The 20,222-nt window shown below is 46.1% G+C and overlaps 1 protein-coding gene across 2 annotated transcripts in view; it reads right to left on the bottom strand.

Annotated features, from left to right (window-relative positions):
* Positions 1 to 5,048: 5,048 nt before the first annotated feature.
* Positions 5,049 to 20,222, bottom strand: part of LOC143301837 (protein polyglycylase TTLL10-like) — a 47,996-nt gene continuing 32,822 nt past the window's right edge. Inside the window, exons 7-12 of one of the 2 annotated variants that reach the window (XM_076616254.1) lie at positions 18,989 to 19,129; positions 17,701 to 17,817; positions 16,799 to 16,892; positions 15,653 to 16,065; positions 10,627 to 10,932; positions 5,050 to 5,786 (exon numbers count right to left, since the gene is read on the bottom strand). In XM_076616254.1, the coding sequence (XP_076472369.1) occupies positions 5,424 to 5,786; positions 10,627 to 10,932; positions 15,653 to 16,065; positions 16,799 to 16,892; positions 17,701 to 17,817; positions 18,989 to 19,129 (1,434 nt within the window). In that variant the 3' untranslated portion in view covers positions 5,050 to 5,423. Of the gene's footprint in view, positions 5,787 to 10,626; positions 10,933 to 15,652; positions 16,066 to 16,798; positions 16,893 to 17,700; positions 17,818 to 18,988; positions 19,130 to 20,222 lie in introns of both variants that reach the window. The other variant, XM_076616255.1, reaches the window with a different exon arrangement.

The following is a 20,222-nucleotide window of genomic DNA, read 5'->3' as shown; positions in this document are numbered from 1 at the left end:
GAGGGGGCAAGACACAGAGAAAGGGAGACAGACACATCAGAGAGAGAGGGGGGGGGAGAGAAAGAGATAGAGGGAAGAGAGACAGAGAGAGGGGAGGGGGGAGACACAAAGGGAGACAGACACATCAAAGAGAGGGGGGGGAGAAAGAGATAGAGGGAAGAGAGAGAGAGAGGGCGGGAGGGAGGGAGGGGTGAGGGGGGGAAGACACAGAGAAAGGGAGACAGACACATCACAGAGAGGGGGGAGAGAAAGAGATAGAGGGAGAAGGAGAGAGAGAGACAGAGAGAGGGGAGGGGGCGAGACACAGAGAAAGGGAGACAGACACATCAGAGAGAGAGAGGGGGGGGGAGAGAAAGAGACAGAGGGAGAAGGAGAGAGAGAGAGGGGGGGGAGAGAAAGAGACAGAGGGAGAAGGAGAGAGAGAGAGGGGAGGGGGCGAGACACAGAGAAAGGGAGACAGACACATCACAGAGAGAGGGGGGGAGAGAAAGAGATAGAGGGAGAAGGAGAGAGACAGACAGACAGACAGACAGACTGAGAACTTGCACAACAGGGGCTGAGCAGAATTTACTGATAACTGTGTGAAACAGAGAAAGTAAGTGAAATAAAATGAATGGCATAACTGAAAAGTAGTTGGGAAAGAAAAACAAGATGGAACGGACGGAAGAACACACACACACGCAGACACACACGCAGACACACACACACACACACAGAGACACACACATACGCAAACACACAGATAGATAGTTTTTCTTTCTTCAGTTATCCAGCTAAGGAGAAAAGATAAAAAGTAAGAAAATGAAAGAAAATTATTCAAAGAAAGAAAGAACAAAAAAAAAAAAAAAAAAAAGAAACGAAGGACGAACATCCAGGCCATGACACACAAAAGCACAACCATCAAAAATCACCTCTCAGAGAATATTTCACACGGATAAATATTACATGGTTTTTGCCAAGACATGAAAGAGTGCAAGCGTATGGAATGGCTCGACCCAGTCTCTCTACACACATCAGAACCCTACACAATAATCCATTCGTTCGTTGCACCTGTTTTTGTTCATGTTGATGGCTGTGTTATGTTATGTCATATGTTAAGTTATGATGTGTGAGTTATTAATATTACTTCTGTTTATATCTTAATTCATTATATTTTTCATTTGCGTTTCTAAAGATAGGCCCAGTTTGATGACCCATGCAGCTGAATATTCTATTTTTGGGGGTGTGGGGGTGTTATTATCATTATTATTATCATTTACTATTATCATGATGATGGTGATGATGATTATCGTCATCATTATCATTGTTGTTGCTGTAGTTTTGGTGGTGGTGGTGGTGGTGGTGGTGATGGTAATGGTGAAGCAAACCAAACAATCTGTGGACAATTTGAGCACCAAAGAATGATCGTGAGAAAATGCCATTTGGGAAAAGAAAGGCAGCGATACAGACAGACAGAGGTTTCTCAGAGAGAGAGAGAGAGAGAGAGAGAGAGAGAGAGAGAACGATACACAGGTTCAAGTACCTAAGGGAGAAAGAGAGGGGGGACAGAAAGAGAGATAGAGAGAAAGGGAGAGAGAGAAAGAGAGGGAGAGAGAGAGAGAGAGAGGACTAAGAGTGAGAGGCACAGACACGGAGATAGAGACCTGATATATATATATATATATATATATATATATATATATTACATATGTATATATAGGTAGACAGAGATATCTCTCTCTCCTCTCTCTCTCTCTCTCTCTCTCTATATATATATATATATATATATATATATATATATATACAGAAAGAGAGAGAGAGCGAGGGAGAGACAGAGACAGGGATGAAGAAATACGCACCAAACACAAGTCCATGAAGGAAAAAAAAAACCACAAAGAAAAGCCATGAAGTTTTTTTGAGCACTCTCGACCAAACAAATTAGCCGTGTACACCCACACACACAATGAATAAAGAAAAAAATATACATAAATATAATCTTATCTTCCCCTACCAACTCAACATCACGTGTCTCTCAAGCCTCTCATCCCGACTCCGTCACACATGAACAACCCTCACCCCGACCCCCTAATCTGCCACAGTTGTAACGACTTCAGCCCACAAGGGACCATCACTGTCCAGTCTCCACCAGGCCACTCACAAGACAAGACCCTGCAACAGCTAATCAGAAATGCCAACCTCTGTCAAGCGTTTGTAGGAACAATCAGGAAATTTGGTAGAACCACTCAGACTCCAAGCCACGTCAGCAAACGTACATTTTCACTGAATCCGCCAGGCACAGACGCTGTTTGACAGGAGACACAACTTGATTTACCACGTTCTCTCTTGATCGGGTAAGCGATTAAGCTGATTGGTCCACTCAATGCTGTTTCAATGTAAACATGCCCATAATCACGTGAGACCAAGGTGAGAAATGACTGCCCTGGCCTCGTGATCGATAGGTCTACAGCGTCTGAGTAACGTTACGATTGGAAAGCACATGACCATGCTATGTAGTCGAAAATGAACTTTTTGACGTTGGCGTAATGTCAGCACAAACCGCGATCCAGCGTAACAAAATACGGCGAAATCGCAAGCCCCATCGCCAAAGGGGCCTCAGCGTCGGCCGCACATCAGTTTTTGATGCCTTGCTACATTTGTCGCGTGGACGCCTGAAACCTGTAGTGAGGTGTGTTGCTCGCACACGCGTGACAAACCTCCCCAGGCATCACGCACCATATTTGGAAAGTCACGTGCTGAAACTTGCTGAAATAGATTCCAAACGATGTCTCACGTGAAACAAGCGGGTCTCGTGATTGGTTGCTCCACGCACGTCTGTCGCTTTTGTCACGGGGGAATAGGCCAAGTTCTATCGAAGAAACACTACGCGCGGCGACGGCGATCTTGCTGCGTGGCCACCGACTCTTGCTGCCTGAAAACCTCCCACACTGAGCACTGCGCGAAACTTGCTGCTTGTCGCGTGAAACTTGCTGATTGACGCCCCGTGTGCGATGGGCTTAACAGTTGGCATCTCTGAGCTAGTGCTGAGACAGTTGTGTGGCGCCTGTCGCCAACACTGGGGTGGAGGTGAATGATCCTACTGACTTTCACCCTCAGTAAGGTCAGCCTGTTCAGTCATGGCCAGCTGGGATCTGGGTGTGGTCAAGGTTCCGTTGTCAGAGGTGGGGTTGTTGTCTGTCTGGGTGTAGGAAGGGTGGGGGTGGGGCTGGGGGTGTGTCTGGCGTTCCTATGTGGGGAGACCCCGGCAGTCTGCGAGGGGTGGGGATAGGGGTGTGGGGGCTTGAAGTCATGGCTGTTTCTCTGGCGTTCCGATGGGGGAGGGAGGAGGGGTTTTTTGCTGGGGCGGGTGGGGGTTGGAGTTGGGGGGTGGGGCAAGTCCTGGTCTTGTTCTGATTCAGAACGCTGAGAATGATCATCACCAGCTAAAACCTTCCTCTTCATTCCTCCATCCCTTCCTCACCCCTACCCCCACCCCTCCTGCATGCTGAGTGGACACGATTCCCCAGTCACGGAGGCAGGCCGAGTGACCGTCCCCAGAGGAGTTCGCGGAGACCACCATCACGTGCGTGCCTTCAACGACATGAATCGTGCACATGCAGATTCCAAAAAGGCTTGGGCAGGAAACCTACCAAAGGCGTGGAAGTGGAGGAAATCTGTGAGGTGGTGGCTTTGTGCTAACTAACACGACCGCCTAGGAAGCGATAGATTCTGAGAGCACGGGAACGAATCCTACAGTCGTCAGTAATTTCTCTCTCTTCTCTACACATTGCGGTTTGGACGTTAGTTATTCGGATAAGACGATAACGAATAACCGTGTACAAAAGGGTATCCAATGCACTTAGCATATGCTGAAAATAATAAAAGGGCAATAAAAGGGTTGTCTCTGGCAAAATTCCCAAACGAGAAATCCACTTTGATAAGAAAACATACACACTTTCTTGCAACACCAACAAAAAGAAAAGAAAAAAAAGAAAAAAAAAAAGTGTGTCGTTGCACTGTAGTGACGCGCTCACCATGGGGAGAGCAGCCTGAATTTCACACAGAGAAATCTGTTGTGACATGACACAGCACAATACAATACAATGCAATACATTACAATACAACACAATGCAACGCAACACACTACCACAAAATGCAATGCCGCACAATACGATTCGAAACTGAGGTAATGTTTGGAGACAGCAATGCATGGCGAGACCACAGAATCTCGGAGAAAAGGTAAACTGATTTCACAACGAGAACGATGGCTTTGCTGCTGTGAGGACGGAGTTCAATTCCACATGGTTTCACTACAACTACAGCCAGCTACACAGGAACGAGCTATGCCACAGGGTGGTATGCTCTGCCCTTTCTTTTATAACATAACCCCCGGCTTCAACCAGGTCCGCAGGAAATGGGTGTGGGGGGTTGGCGACTCACTCTCCAGTCTGGGGGACAGCTACCCGAATTTCACACCAGAGAAATATGTCGAGGCAGAAAGGTAATACAATACAATACAATACTATAAATGGAATACAATCACTTGCGATGCTTGTCAGGAAATTTGTGAGCAACTTTGAAACTCGAGCTCAAGACATATTCGCGAGGTGGTTAACGCTCGATTTTGTCAGCAGTTCCATTCTTCATCTGATTGATAATTAGTTATACAGCGCCTATCTTTGATCGGAGCCCAGACTATGCACTTTACAGAGGCGTTTGTTCAACAGGATGACTACCTGAGTAGAGCCGACTAGCGGCTGCCTTTAGGTGCTCATCGCTCATTTCCTGTGTAATTCAGTCAGGCTTTTAATAACGCGTACACGTGTATAGTAATCGAGTGGATTTTTCTTCAGAATTTTCCAGGGACAACCATTTTGCTGCTCAAGGGACCTCGGTTTACCGTCCCATCCGAATGACTTACCTTCTGAGCTGTTACCTGGAAAGCTCAACTCTTGATGGAAGCTTGTCAAAGTGGAGAAAAACAAATCTCCCCCCACCCCCCGCACCCCCCAAACAAACAACCCCCCCACCCACCCCAAAACCAAACAAACAAAAACAAACAAAAAAAAAGAAACAACAACAACAACAAAAAACCCACCCCCACACACCCATACTTTAAAATGATTTTGACAGTTTCTGAGGTTCGAACCCAGGATCTCCCTGCAGTCAGTCCATGAAGATCATCACTTTATCACGTGACTGCACGGCCTGAGTGTCAAGTGTCTATCCATTTGGAAAGAAAGGAAAAGAAAGACAAGAAAAGAAAAGAAAACAACGACACAATAAAACATCAATAAATACATACTTCTTTTTTCTAAAAGAAAACAACAACAAAAAACCACAAGCAAGCAGATCATCACACACAGCAACACAACACTGCCTAATCTGATCCAACGACCTATCATCGCACCACCAGCCACCTCCCCACCCCCTTGTCCTACACACCATCAGTTCCCGCGTTCAGCTTTGTCTCGCCTTCTCCGGCCTATCTGCGTCGTTCCGGTGCTCCCGTTTCCGGTTCCGGTAGCAGGGGAGATAACGCCGCCCCCTACTCCTTCCTCCCTGTTCTCTTTATCTCCCTTCCCTTTGTTGGCCCATGTCCGCTGACTGCCGCCATTGTTGAGGAAGGTGATGGTGACGGTGGCTGGGGTGGTGGTGGGGGGAGGGTCACGAGTGAGTTTGTTGCTGTTGTTGATGGTGGTGGTGGTGGTGGTACCCTGAGAGATGCTGGGGAGGGAGGGGGGGTTGCCCCTGGCCAGCACCATGCCTCCAGGGTTACCTCCCTGGGTGGGGCGGAGGTACGGGGACACCTGTGTGAACAGAACTCAGTGATGATGATGGTGATGATGATGACGCTGACGATGATGGTGATGGTGATGATGATGATGACGATGATGGTGATGATGATGGTGGTGATGATGATAATGATGGTGATGGTGATGATGGTGATTGTGATGATGATGATGATGGTGATAGTGATGATGGTGATGATGATGGTGATAGTGATGATGATGATGGCGATGATGATGGTCATGATGATGATGATAGTGTTGGTGACGATGATGGTAAATGATGGTGGTGATGATGATGATGATAATGACGATAAACGGGAACACCTGTGAACAGGGAGTGACAGGGAACATGGTGAGAGAGAGGGGAGTGTTAGGGTGTGTCACAGAAATCACAATGATGATGGTGATGTTGATGGTGGTGATGATGATGGTGGCGATGATGATGGTGATGATGATGATAATGATGATGATGGTGATGATGATGGTGATGATGATGATGACGGTGATGATGGTGATGATGATGATGATGATGATGATGATGGTGACGATAGTGATGGTAATGATGGTGATGATGGTGGTGATGATGACGGTGATGATGATGACGGTGATGATGGTGGTGATGACGGTGATGATGATGATGGTGATGATGATGATGATGGTGACGAAAGTGATGGTAATAATGATGGTGATGACGGTGTTGATGATGATGATGATGGTGATGATGACGGTGATGATGGTGATGATGATGATGATAAACCTGTGAACAGGGAATGACAGGGAACATGGTGAGAGAGAGGGGAGTGTTAGGGTGGGTCACAGAACTCACGATGATGGTGATGGTGATGATGATGATGGTGATGATGATGATGACGGTGATGATGGTGATGGTGATGATAAACCTGTGAACAGGGAGTGACAGGGAACATGGTAAGAGAGAGGGGAGTGTTAGGGTGGGTCACAGAACTCACAATGATGATGATGGTGATAATAATAACAACTACAATAATGATAATGATAATAATAATAATGACAATTGTAAATGGTCATGGCAATTATCACAAGCAGAAGAAGAAGAAGCAGTAGTAGTAGCAGTAGTAGTAGTAGTAGCAGTAGTAGTAGTAGTAGTGGTGGTGGTGGTACTGGTAGCAGTAGTAGGTGAAGCAGAAGAAGAAGAAAAAGAAGTAGAAGAAGTAGAAGTTGTAGTGGTAGTTGAAGTTGTAGTGGTAGTTGTAGTAGCAGTGGTAGTAGTAGTGGTGGTGGTGGCAGTAGCAGTAGGTGAAGCAGAAGCAGAAGTAATAGTAGTAGTAGTAGGTGAAGCAGAAGCAGAAGTAATAGTAGTAGTAGTAGTAGTAGGTGAAGCAGAAGAAGAAGAAGACGAAGACGAAGAAGTATGACATAATGAAGACGACGACGACGACGACGATGATAATGATGATGATGATGGTGATGATGATGAAGATGATGATAATGATGAAGATGATGATGATGAAGAAGAAGATGATGATGATAAAAAACAACCGTAGATCCACTTAATTGTATTATATTTTCATTGTCTTTTCATAAAGCGCACTACCTTGCAAAAAAGCAACTCCGCAGAAAGCATACTCTGCGTCACACACACGCACGCACACATACACGTACGCACAACACACACAAACCACATACACACACGCGCTCACACTCACACACACACACAAGACAGACTGACATACACACATGCATATAAGGGCATGCACACACACACACGCCCGCGCACACACACACATACATACACACCACCACCACAACGACAAACACTCTCTCTCTCAAGCACACACACACACACACACACACACACACACACACACACACACACACACACACATATATATATATATATATATATATATATATATATATATATATATATATATATCACCACCACCACCACTAAACACAAGAACGACAACAATAACAACAAAAATTCACAAAAGCAAGCAGACACAAATGACATCCACTCTTTTCGGAAGACCTAGTACAGTATATTTTCTTAATGACTGATAAAATATCGACATCTCTCATTCGGTGCCACAGAGACCTCGGAAATGGAAGAGAGTGAGGGAAGAGGAGGGAGAGAGTTAGAGAGAGAGAGAGGGAGAGAGAGAGGGAGAGAGAGAGAGAGGGGGGGAGAGAGACAGAGAGGGAGAGAGAGAGGGGGGAGAAAGAGGGAGAGAGAGAGAGGGAGGGAGAGAGAGAGAGGGGGAGAGAGAGGGGGGAGAGAGAGGGAGACATATAGAGACAAAGAAAGAGGGAGATTGAGAGACAGAGAGAGAGATACAGACAGACAGGCAGACAGAGACACAGAGAGACCGAGACAAAGACAGAGAGAGGGAAGGACAGAGAGAGAAAGATAGAGAAAGAGAGCGGAAGGGAGAGAGAGACAGACAGACACAAAGGGACACACACACACACTCACACAGAGTGAGAGAGACAGACAGACACAGACAGAGGGACAGCAGAGAGAGAGCGAAAGAGAGAGAGACAGAGAGAAAGAGACAGACAGACAGAGAGACAGACAGTCAGTCAGACGAGAGGGGCCGGAGATGTCTGAAGCCAAAGCATTAATCCATGGCACTCCACTATTCTGTTGTCACTACGGCGATTCAACACAGCACACCAGCACACTGCTGCCATCGGCTACGAAAACACCCAACCCACAACAAGATCAAACCGGCTGAATTCAAGTCCGACAAACTACATTCTATAACCTGAATTCAAACGCAACAAAAACGAAATGAATATGAAACAAAATAAAAACAAAACGAAATAAAATGAATTAAAAAAAAAATAACTGGCTAACCTTATGGGAAAGAAAAGTTTCTTTCTCTCTCCCCCCCCCCCCCCTTTTTTTTTTTTTTTTTTTGACTCACTTGTGTAAACAAAGTGAGTCAATGTTTTAACCCGGTGTTCGGATGTATGTGTGTGTGTGTGTCCGTGTGTCTGTGTGTCCGTGGTAAACTTTAACATTGACATTTTCTCTGCAAATACTTTGTCAGTTGGCACCAAATTTGGCATAAAAATAGGAAAAATTCAGTTCTTTCCAGTCATCTTCTTTAAAACAATATTGCACCTCTGGGATGGGCACAAAAAAATAAAAAAGAAGTCTAATTATATGCAAACTGCATTTACTGTTATATTTATATTTTTTGTATTCTCTAAACTTGGCACTCTGACCTCTTATTCTGACACAACAACAAGAGGAGTCATTATTATCATTTTTTGTTCAAACAGGAACTTCTTTTGCTAAGCGGGATTTGGCGTGTTTTGACCGATTTGAAATCAACATTTAGGTAGCCACACTCTGCTTTCGGGATGCGCCTTTCAATTTTGTCCCACCTGTGTTGAGATAAGACAAACTGCCACTGCCGAAACACGAAGCTCAAAAAGTATTGTATTAACTCACTCAGTACGGCCAGTCCTCTCTTCTTCTCTACACAGACCCCTCGGATGTCCAGTGGGTGTTTGAATGACCCAACCTTTTAGCTTCCATCGTCAGAATTGTGGTATTCTTTGTCAACATTCACCTCTTCAGTATAAGAGCCTTTCTCTTGCAATATTTTGATGATGGTAATTGGGGTGAAACGCTGTTAACGTCGTCTCTTTCGCCGTTCGTATGGAGAGAGTTAATTGATTTCTACCGTTGCCAGTCTACTAAAAGAAGGGGTGGGGGAGGTGGGAGGAGAACAAAGGGGGAAGGGGTGTGGAGGGCGGGGGGAAGGGGGGGGGGAACGAAGAAGAGAAAAAAAAAGGCACAGTATATCCACGATACAACCCAGGCTGAAAACTTCGAACGGTTTGGAAACCAAGACAACTGTAACTCAAGAGTCTGAACTGAAAAAAACAACAACAGAAGATGATTACCATCCTTGTCCGACACACTCAGAAAAAAAACAAAGAAACCAGAAACCACAAGAACAAAACGTATTTTTACCTACCACGATCGGAACAGATGTGGAAGCTCATTTTTAAAACTTTTACCAAGAGAAAGCGAAACAAAACCAATCACCGATGCAAACTGAAACAACACTGGAAATACTTAAGGATGGGGCTTTCAATTAAAGCGGTTAGGAGAGAGAGAGAAAGAGAGAGAGTGAGAGAGAGAAAGAGGGGGGGTTGGTAGAGAGAGAGAGAGGGTGGGGAAGAGAGGGTGGGAGAGACAGAGACAGAGAGAGAGAGATTAGAGAACCTCAGTAGAGAGGGAGAGAGAGAGAGGGGGTTGGTAGAGAGAGAAGGTGGGAGAGACAGACAGAGAGAGATAAGAGAAACTCAGTAGAGAGGGAGAGAGACACACACACAGAGACAGAGGGAGGGGGTAGGGGGTTGGTAGAGAGAGAGAGGGTGGGAGAGACAGGGACAGAGAGAGAGAGATTAGAGAGGAACGGAACTCAGTAGAGAGTGAGAGAGACACAGAGAGAGAGATGGAAAATGTGGGGGTGCTAAAGAGAAAGAGAGAGAGGGGGGGAGGGAAAAGGGAGGGTGAGAGAGAGAGAGAGATTAGAGAGGAACGGAACTCAGTAGAGAGACACAGACAGAGAGAGAGACAGAGAGAGAGATGGAAAATGTGGGGGTGCTAAAGAGAAAGAGAGACGGGGGGAGAGGGAAAAGGGAGGGCGAGAGAGAGAGAGAGAGAGGGGGCAAAGAAACAAAGATGAAAACCGGCAGAGAATGAAACATAGTGAGAAAGCAGGTGAGAAGAAAGAAAAGAAACTGGAAAAGAAGAAGAAGAAAAAAAGAAAAAGATAGTTTCTACTTGCATACAGTAATGCCTCTCTCTCTCTCTCGTGTACACACACACACACACACACACACAACTGAATACCTGAGCACAGAAAGGGCCGACAGGGGAGAACAGCCTCATGCGAGGCAGGCTTCCGGGAGCAGAGTAGCGCTCAGACTGCTCTCCCCTGACACCCCCAAGGTCAGGGCAGGTGCTCTGGCGCGCGTGCTTGGGGGGAGGGGGGGCCTCACCGCTGCCCCCCAGCCCCTCCCTCCTTCCTCTCCCTCTCACCCCTTCTGGAGGAGGCTTCTCCTTGCTGCTGTTGTTGTTGTTGTAGCTGTAGTTGCGGTGGAGGGGGGGTCGTGGCGAGGAGGGGGTGGACAGTGAAGACGCGTGGCTCTTTGTGACCTTGAGTTGCGGAGGAGAGGGGGGCGGAAACAGTCAGTGGAGAGAGATGATGGAATCAGGTACGTCGTGTGTTTTTTGTTTGGTTGGTTGGTTGGTTGGCTGGTTGTTGTTTTTGGCCACCATTGGTTGGTTGCTGCTGCTCTCTTTTCATTTATTTATTTTTATCTTTTATTTTTTTATTTATATATTTAAAAAAGAAGAAGTTATTTTTACTTTATTTTATTTTATCTATTTTATTGTTATTTATTTATTTTTTATTTTATTTATCTATATATATATATATATATTTATTTATTAATTTATTTATTTATTTATTTATTTTTCTCAAGGCCTGACAAAGCGCGTCACGGTTGGGCTACGCTGCAGGTCAAGCATCGGCTTGGCAGATGTGGTGTAGCGTATATGGATTTGCCCGAACGCAGTCACGCCTCCTTGAGCTACTGATACTGATACTGTTGCTGACGCTGTTGTTGTTATTGCTGCTGCTGTTGTTCTATTAGAGTTCCCGTTCTTTGTGACCTTGAGTAGGGGGGTGGGGGGGGAGGTGGAGAGATGGATGCAGGTTTGGCGTGTGGTTTTGTTTGTTGTTGTTAGTGATGCTGTGTTTGTTGTTGCTGCTGTTGTTGTTAGTGATGCTGTGTTTGTTGTTGTTTGTTGCTGCTGCTGTTGTTAGTGATGCTGTGTTTGTAGTTGCTGCTGTTGTTAGTGATGCTGTGTTTGTAGTTGCTGCTATTGTTGTTAGTGATGCTGTGTTTGTAGTTGCTGCTGTTGTTGTTAGTGATGCTGTGTTTGTTGTTGCTGCTGTTGTTGTTAGTGATGCTGTTATTGTTGTTGTTTGTTGCTGCTGCTGTTGTTGTTAGTGATGCTGTGTTTGTTGCTGCTGCTGTTGTTGTTAGTGATGCTGTGTTTGTTGTTGCTGCTGTTGTTGTTAGTGATGCTGTGTTTGTTGTTGCTGCTGTTGTTGTTAGTGATGCTGTGTTTGTTGTTGCTGCTGTTGTTGTTAGTGATGCTGTGTTTGTTGTTGCTGCTGTTGTTGTTAGTGATGCTGTGTTTGTTGTTGTTTGTTGCTGCTGCTGTTGTTAGTGATGCTGTGTTTGTTGTTGCTGCTGTTGTTGTTGTTAGTGATGCTGTGTTTGTTGTTGCTGCTGTTGTTGTTAGTGATGCTGTGTTTGTAGTTGCTGCTGTTGTTGTTAGTGATGCTGTGTTTGTTGTTGCTGCTGTTGTTGTTAGTGATGCTGTTATTGTTGTTGCTGCTGTTGTTGTTAGTGATGCTGTTATTGTTGTTGCTGCTGTTGTTGTTAGTGATGCTGTGTTTGTTGTTGCTGCTGTTGTTGTTAGTGATGCTGTTATTGTTGTTGCTGCTGTTGTTGCGCGTGTTGTTGCTATTGTTGGTGTTACAGTTCCTGTTCTATGCCAGCGACCGTAAGTAGCGTGAATAAGAGACGAATGGATTTATGTTGGTTGTAGTTTTTATTGCTGCTGTTGTTGTTGTTGCTGCTGCTGCTGTTGTAACTCTTGCTGTTACAGTTCCTGTTCTGTGTGACCTTTAGTAGCGTGGAAAGGAGACGAAGGAATTTATATTGATTGTTGTTGTTGTTGTTGTTGTTGTTGTTGGTTTGTTGTTGCAGTTCACATTCTGTCTGGTCGTGCTTTTGGTTGTTGTTGTTGTTGTTTGTTTCTCTTGTTGTTGCTTCTGTTGCTGCTGATTTTGTTGTCTTGTATTTGTATTTTGTATTTCTTTTTATCATGACAAATTTCTCTGTGTGAAATTCGGGCTGCTCTACCCAGGGAGAGCGCGTCGCTACACTACAGCGCCACCCATTTACAAAAAAAATATTGTTATTTTTTATATATACTTTTTCCTGCGCGCAGTTTTATTTGTTTTCCTGTCAAAGTGGATTTTTCTACAGAATTTTGCCAGGAACAATCCTTTTGTTGCCGTGGGTTCTTTTACGTGCGCCAAGTGCATGCTGCACACGGGACCTCGGTCTATCGTCTCATCCGAATGACTAGCGTCCAGACCACCACTCAAGGTCTAGTGGAGGGGGAGAAAATACCGGCGGCTAAGCCATGATTGGAACCATCGCGCTCAGATTCTCTCGCTTCCTAGGGCGGACGCGTTACCTCTAGGCCATCACTCCACATTTTGTTATCATTGTTGATGATGTTGAGTGTGTGAGGTGTGGTGGAGGGTTGAGGGTAGTGTTTTGTTGTGTCCGTGTGTGTGTGTGTGTGTGTGTGGTTGGGGGGGGAAGACATTCCCACCCCCACCAAACTTCTCTCTCGTTTTCCCTCTTCCTTATAAAAAGAATCATTAAACTGATACGTTCAAAAGAGTTGGAGAAAAAATAGGAAGAAAAAAAAAAGACACTATCGTTCTCTGAAATCAAGTCGACATGAGAACCAATGAAAAAAATGGCCCATCAGAACAGAACATCACCAACAGGAAAACAGGATGAAGACAATTAACAATGTTGTAATACTGCCAGAACCGCGAAGGACGAAGACTTGACATCTAATTAATTACACGAAGAAGCGGTCATGTTTAAAAATAGAATCCGTCGAAACCCCACCAACTCAGACTCAACACAGTATCCCGAAATCTAAGACAACAACAAGAACAACACCATTAAATTCAGCTCATCAAAAATGAAACCTGAATGGAGTGAAAAATCGATAAAAGCGAACCTGAAACTGCTGGAACTATTCTGAAAAGAAGCCATAAAATACCGACTGCTGAAACCTTCAAAGCATACTGAAGTGCACTGAATCAAAAACAGAAAAACAGAAGCGAACTTATTAAAACATGTAGGAACTAAAGAGGCCAGTAGAGTAAAAAATTCTATCTGATTTTTAAATCGCTGATAAAAACCTAAAAACTAAATGAAAAAAAAAACCACCCACCCAAAAACAACAAGAAAGCCGCTTTCATCAGAACAGATAGCCAGAAATGCAGATGAATAAATGAATCAATAAATAAACATTAAAATGAACAGATAAACAAACAATAACTAACTAAATGAATGAATAAACGGATAACTAACTAAATGCACACACTTCTATTAAGAAAGGCAACGCGAAAATAAGAAAAAAAAAATCTACGTTCATTTTGAAATCTAGAATTCAGCAAAATAGAGAGAGAGAGAGAACCACCAAACCATCCCTCTTCCAGCTCTCTCACGCGCCCCATACCAACACCTCCGTCAGTCCTCCAAAACCTCCCGCCTACCCCCTTCCTCCAATCACCACCTCCTCCCCCTGACCACCCAACACCCCTTTCACCACGCTCACTCATCCACCTACACCCCCCCCCTTCCCCCTCACCCATACCCAACTCACACCAAACCCACCACCACACATCCATCCATCCACCCAAGCCTGATAGACAGCACCCAACACCCTAACCATCCCTTACCTTTTTAAGTTTGTCGAGTCTGACTATGATCTGACCATCAGAACAGCAGAGGAGGCAACTTCTGTCCCGACTATCTGGACTAGAATTTGACTCGACCCCCAAGAGAGGGTGCCACCTCAGAATCATGGTTGAAGTGTGCGTGCCAGCCCACCAGGGCTAATCAGTTCGTGTCTAACTCGTCTCGGCGTCGGTCGCTCACATCGTCCCTCGGTCAAGGCGAGTTTCTCATAGGGTAGAACTCGGATTAAACTCCAGCTTCCGGGTAATTCAACCAGTCAATTATAGTGGAGAGTGTGCTGCCCAAGTTACATCCCCACTCTCTCGCCTGACAGGGTTTCAGGACAGTCCGTATTGGGATGGTCCCCAAAGACCAACTAGCTCCCCCAAGGTTGCAGCACTAAGAGCAAGTGCAAACATGTCTCCTAGTCTGAGAGGCACAGTCCTTCGCAAAGGACGAGGCTGTGAAGGAAATTCCCACTGCAGTGGAGAAACCATTGATCATACAGCTTTCATTTTTATCTCCCCTTCCCGAAACACACAGCCAATCCACTCACCTCCACACGCACATCACCACACTGACTGCACAGTTCACTTCAGTTTAGTTTCTACTCAAGGAGGCGTCACTGCGTTCGGCCAAATCCATATACGCTACATCACATGTGCTCAGTAAATGCCTGGCCAGCAGTGTGACCAAACGCCCTTAGTTAGGCAGGACTTGGGGACAAACAAATTTTGGCACACCAGTGACTGGACCCTTTTATAAATACAAACTGCAATGCCAAGTGCTCTGTTTCACGATGAGTGTAACAAGCACAGTTTACCAGTGTAACAAGCAGTGTATCCGTACCCCCCCACCCACCTACCAACCACCACTAGACCTAGAACTCCCCACACACAAACGTCCCCACCCCACCCCTCCTCCCTCTCCACCCCACCCCTCCTCACTCCCCCCCCCCCCATCACACCCCACCCATACCCACACTCCTTACACACACCACCACCACTTCATAACCCACCACCACCACCACCACCTTCTTCTTCCACTACTTCTTGGGGCGCCGCACAGAATGACCGTTCACCCGATTAACTACACACACACACACACACACACAAATCCCCTGTTAGCCCACAATTTCTCGCAACCCTAAGATTTCTCTCACTTTGAAAGTGACTGAGAGAAATCGTGGGATCAAACTGCGATAAATCGTGGGCTAACACCCCCCCCCCCCCACCCCACCCCACTTTCCCCGACTCCAACCCCCACTAACCTCCCCCTCCTCCACCCACCCACACACACACACATACCCGAGGAGTAGTAGAAGACGAAGAAGCAGCAGCAGTAGTAGTAGTCACCGTCACCAAACCCACCCGGGGTAGATTCTGAGTCGGGGAAGAGTTCCTCCGACCTACACCTCCACCACCACCTCCGCCACGTGTGCCCCCACTGTAGGAGCCGTGGTTGGAGGGGGCATGGGCAGCTCCAGGACCTGTCGAGGAGAGCGTGGCGCGCGCAGGACTCTCCCTGCCCCTCTCCCTGTTGTTGCCGTCTCCCCTCTCCCTGTAGTCTCGCTTGGCCGGCGAGACGCTGCGAGACTGCCGTGGGACTCTGGCGTTGAAGGGGGAGGGCCCACAGTGTAGGATCTGGAAGTGCTTCAGCGACTGCAGCGGCAGCAGGGGCTGGTTCTTGCGGGACTTGTCGAACGCCTCCACGGCTACGCCTTAAAGAGAGGGAGGAAGGGGTTGGGAGGGGTGGGGGTGCGCGCACACACGCACACACACACACACACAATTTCAGTTTGAAGAAAAACACACCGGTAACTCGGAGTTACATAAGAATGAACAGAAAACGTATGGTTTAATGGGAAAACATTGCCATAATGATTTTCATAAGAGGCAAAGCATTTCTCTAATCTGCAGATGGAAAATGAATTGTTTTAAGACCAAATATGTGTCAGTCATGTTTCTTGCATCTGTGGTGCTCACATAACAGCCGATCATATACTAAAATGCGATATGTTAAAGTCTCACATCCCTGAACTGAAATCATCTTCAGTGTATGGCTTTTTCAACTCCTTGTTAAATTGCCCAGTTGGTTCGCTGTTATAGTTTGTTAGTTTTTCATTAGAAATATGTTATATTGTTATGCTTTTAAAAAAACAACAACAACGACAACAAAACTAAAATCAACCATTTTCTATATGTAACACACACACACACACACACACACACACACACACACTACTCCCACTCCCAACAAACACATGTAAACAACATCGTACCCATACCCCCTCCTCCACACACCCTCACCCACCCACCTACTACCACCAACCCGCACCACACCCACCCACCCACTGAAAAAGACCAAGACAGTGACAACTGCAACAACAATTACACACACACACACACACAAGACACACACACACACACACACACACTGGTCCAAAGACTCACGAATCGTCTCGTCCACCACCCCAGGGATGACAGCCTTCAAGGCCGAACAGTTGGTGGCCAGACATGGGTTGACGTTAATCTCAATCAACCACACCTGCACAAGGTCATTGTAATAGTCAAGGTCATGTCAAGGCCGAACAGTTGGTGGCCAGGCAAGGGTTGACGTTAATCTCAACCACACCTGCACATGGTCGTTGTTAAAGGTCAAGGTCATGTCAAGGCCGCAATATGTTGACGGATGTGTGGATACAGAAATTGTGGAACGGGTGGATGAAAACAAAAAAAGGATGAAAAAAAAACCCCACCTAATTAAAAACAAAACAAACTGCAAATAATTTTGTTGGTCTCCAGTGTAAATAGCTGTTGCAAGGTAAAAGTTTTAGTCATCTGAGCTCACGCCATTTCGCGAGAAACACAATTACGAACACTGTTCACCCCCCCCCCACGCCCCCCCCACCCCCTAACAGAATCTGTAGTAAACATCCACTCTGCAGACAGGGAAAAGAAAAAGAATATGGGTGCCAATGTACTGTGGCGACGTGCTCTCCCCGAGGACAGCAACTAGAATTTCACAAAGACAAATCTGTTGTAACAACACCCCCCGCCACCCCCCCCCCCCCAAAAAAAAAAAAAAACAAAAAAAAAAACCTTTTAAGTAACACAAAACAACACAAATACAACACATTCCTATCAGTTGAAAAGGAAAATTAAAAGAACGGCTGTAGCTGAGGGAAGGAGGACAAACTAAGACGGAACAAGACAGGCAGCAGTGGAGACCCTTGGCGCACACACACTTTCATACCAGCATCGATCGTGAAGGAGAAAAGCTATAACTGAGGGAAGGCGGACAAGCTAAGACGGAACAAGATAGGCGGCAGTGCAGACCCCTGGCGCACACTTACTTTCATATCAGCATCGATCATGAAGTCCAGGCCATACAGGTCGAAGTAGCCCAGCCTGCAGTCCAGCTTGTGTTTCACGCTGTTGAAGCAGTGGAGCACGATTCTCTGCATTTGTTTCTGGAGACAACACACACACACACACACACATATCAGACACACAAACACACAACACACACATACATACACGCACGCGCAAGCGTACACACATACACATATACACACACAAACACACATTTAATAGCGCACACACACTCAAACACATACAAACATACAATCAACATTGTTACATTACATTATATTCACGTCAGTTCACCAATCATGAAATACATTACATCACATTACATTACACTATACAAAGACATTACATTATACAAAGACATTACATTACATTATACGATGACAAACCGTCATTACATTACATTATACAAAGACATTACATTACACGATGACAAACCATCATTACATTACATTAAATTACGACTCATGGTTATGGTTCTAAAGGTCATGTCCTCCAAAGCAATGAAAATTACATGGCATTTCATTACATAACATTACAAAATGACCCACGGTCATGGTTCTGTAGGACCTCCAAATCAGCACAACACCACACTACATTTCATGACATGACATGACGACGCATAGTCATGGTTCTAACAGTGCAGTCATCAGCACCAAGAGCCAGTGCAGTTTTGCCTCCCAGTTTGAGTCATAGTCCTTCACAAAAGACCACGGCGTAAATGATTTCCCATTGGAACGGAGAACCCATTGATCATACAGCTACCCCCTTTGAAAGTTGTACTTCTGTAATGCCTCTTTTTTATGTGAACTATGGAAGTGCTGCTTTTTGGTTTAATTCTTGTCTTACTCTGGTGATATTTGATTTTTAAATAAACTATGATCTTTGTAGTTGCATATTTTGTGAAGAGAGAGACAGAGAGAGAGAGGAAGAGAGAGGGTGTATGTGTGCGTGGTGTGTGTGTGTGTGTGTGTGTGTGTGTGTGTGTGTGAAGATGTGCAATGCGGCTTGGCTGACTGAAATGGACAGGCACGTAAATTTCAGTAATCTGTATATTTTGTATATAGCTATTTCCATTTGGTGCCATTTAATTTATCTTTTTATTTTCTATTATTTTATTTGTTTGTTGTTTTCTTCTTATGTTGGACATGTGCCAAAAAGAAAATCTCTGTACCAAAGTATAGACAATAAAGTTTGTGTATTGTATTGTATTGTATTGTATTGTAATAGCCCAGCGTCACACTTCACAACCACCGTGACACGCAGACTCACCGTCATGGTCTTGAAGGCCCAGTCCTGCTCCACGCCCTTCTCAGCTGCGTAGTTTTGGTTGACGTAGTCGTTGAACTTGTGCATGCTCCAGGCAGTGGTCTCCTTCACGTCCTGGTAACTAGGGTCCTTCTTCTGGATGAACTGGGGGACACAGGGCAAAGGAACACTGCTGAGGACAATGTGGGCGTCAGTGTCAGTTTCAGTTTCTCGTGGAGGCGTTGCTGTGTTTGGTTAAATCCATAATGAGCCACACAACATCTGTTGGGCTCATTGCCTGACCAGCAGCATAACCCAACACGCTTAGTCAGGCCTTTAGTGCGTGCATGTATATTTTGTGCACCTATCAGTAGTGGATTTCTTTTAAAGGATTTGTCAGAAGACAACCCTCTTACACCTTCACCAACATCCCTACTCCTCACAAATCCTTTTCAACACCCACTCCCTACATCCCGCCCCCCCCCCCTCCCCCCCCTCCTCCCTCTGACTTGGTTAACCAGGTGGTTGGGGATGACTGCATTGTTAACGTCACACTTTTCGTGGCAGTCTCTACACCTCCCCCACACCCCCTCTGCTACCCCTCATCCTCTATACCCCTTCTACCTCCTCTCCAGACCAACACCTGCAGCACATCCCTTCATCCACCGCAACCCCACCCTCTGACCTGGTTGGTGAGGTGCGTGGTGAGGTGCGTGGTGACCTGGTTGGTGAGGTGCGTGGTGACCTGGTTGGTGAGGTGCGTGGTGAGGTGGGTGGTGACCTGGTTGGTGAGGTGCGTGGTGAGGTGGGTGGTGAGGTGCGTGGTGAGGTGCGTGGTGAGGTGCGTGCTGACCTGGTTGGTGAGGTGCGTGGTGACCTGGTTGGTGAGGTGCGTGGTGAGGTGGGTGGTGACCTGGTTGGTGAGGTGCGTGGTGAGGTGCGTGGTGAGGTGCGTGGTGAGGTGGGTGTCGTCACTGTCGTGCTGGTGGCAGTCTCTGACACCCTCCATTATATCTTCCTCAGTACCTCCCTCCCCCCCGTTAAACCCCTTTAACCACCATTCCCGCACGCCTTCCTCGCCACCCACACACACAGCCTGTGCTGACCTGAGGTGGTGAGGTGGTTGGGATGTCTGTCGTCACCGTCATACTTTTTTTGTCGCAGTCTGTTACAGTCTCACTTATACCTTCCCGAATACGTCCCCTTCCTTTGCCCCTTACACCCCCACCCCGCCCCCACCCCCGCCTCCCGGTCCCTT

Source organism: Babylonia areolata, chromosome 28 (assembly GCF_041734735.1).
Source record: "Babylonia areolata isolate BAREFJ2019XMU chromosome 28, ASM4173473v1, whole genome shotgun sequence".
Lineage (NCBI taxonomy): Eukaryota > Metazoa > Mollusca > Gastropoda > Neogastropoda > Buccinidae > Babylonia > Babylonia areolata.
Note: the sequence above shows the minus strand (reverse complement) of the source record. Positions and strands in the feature narration are given on the sequence as shown.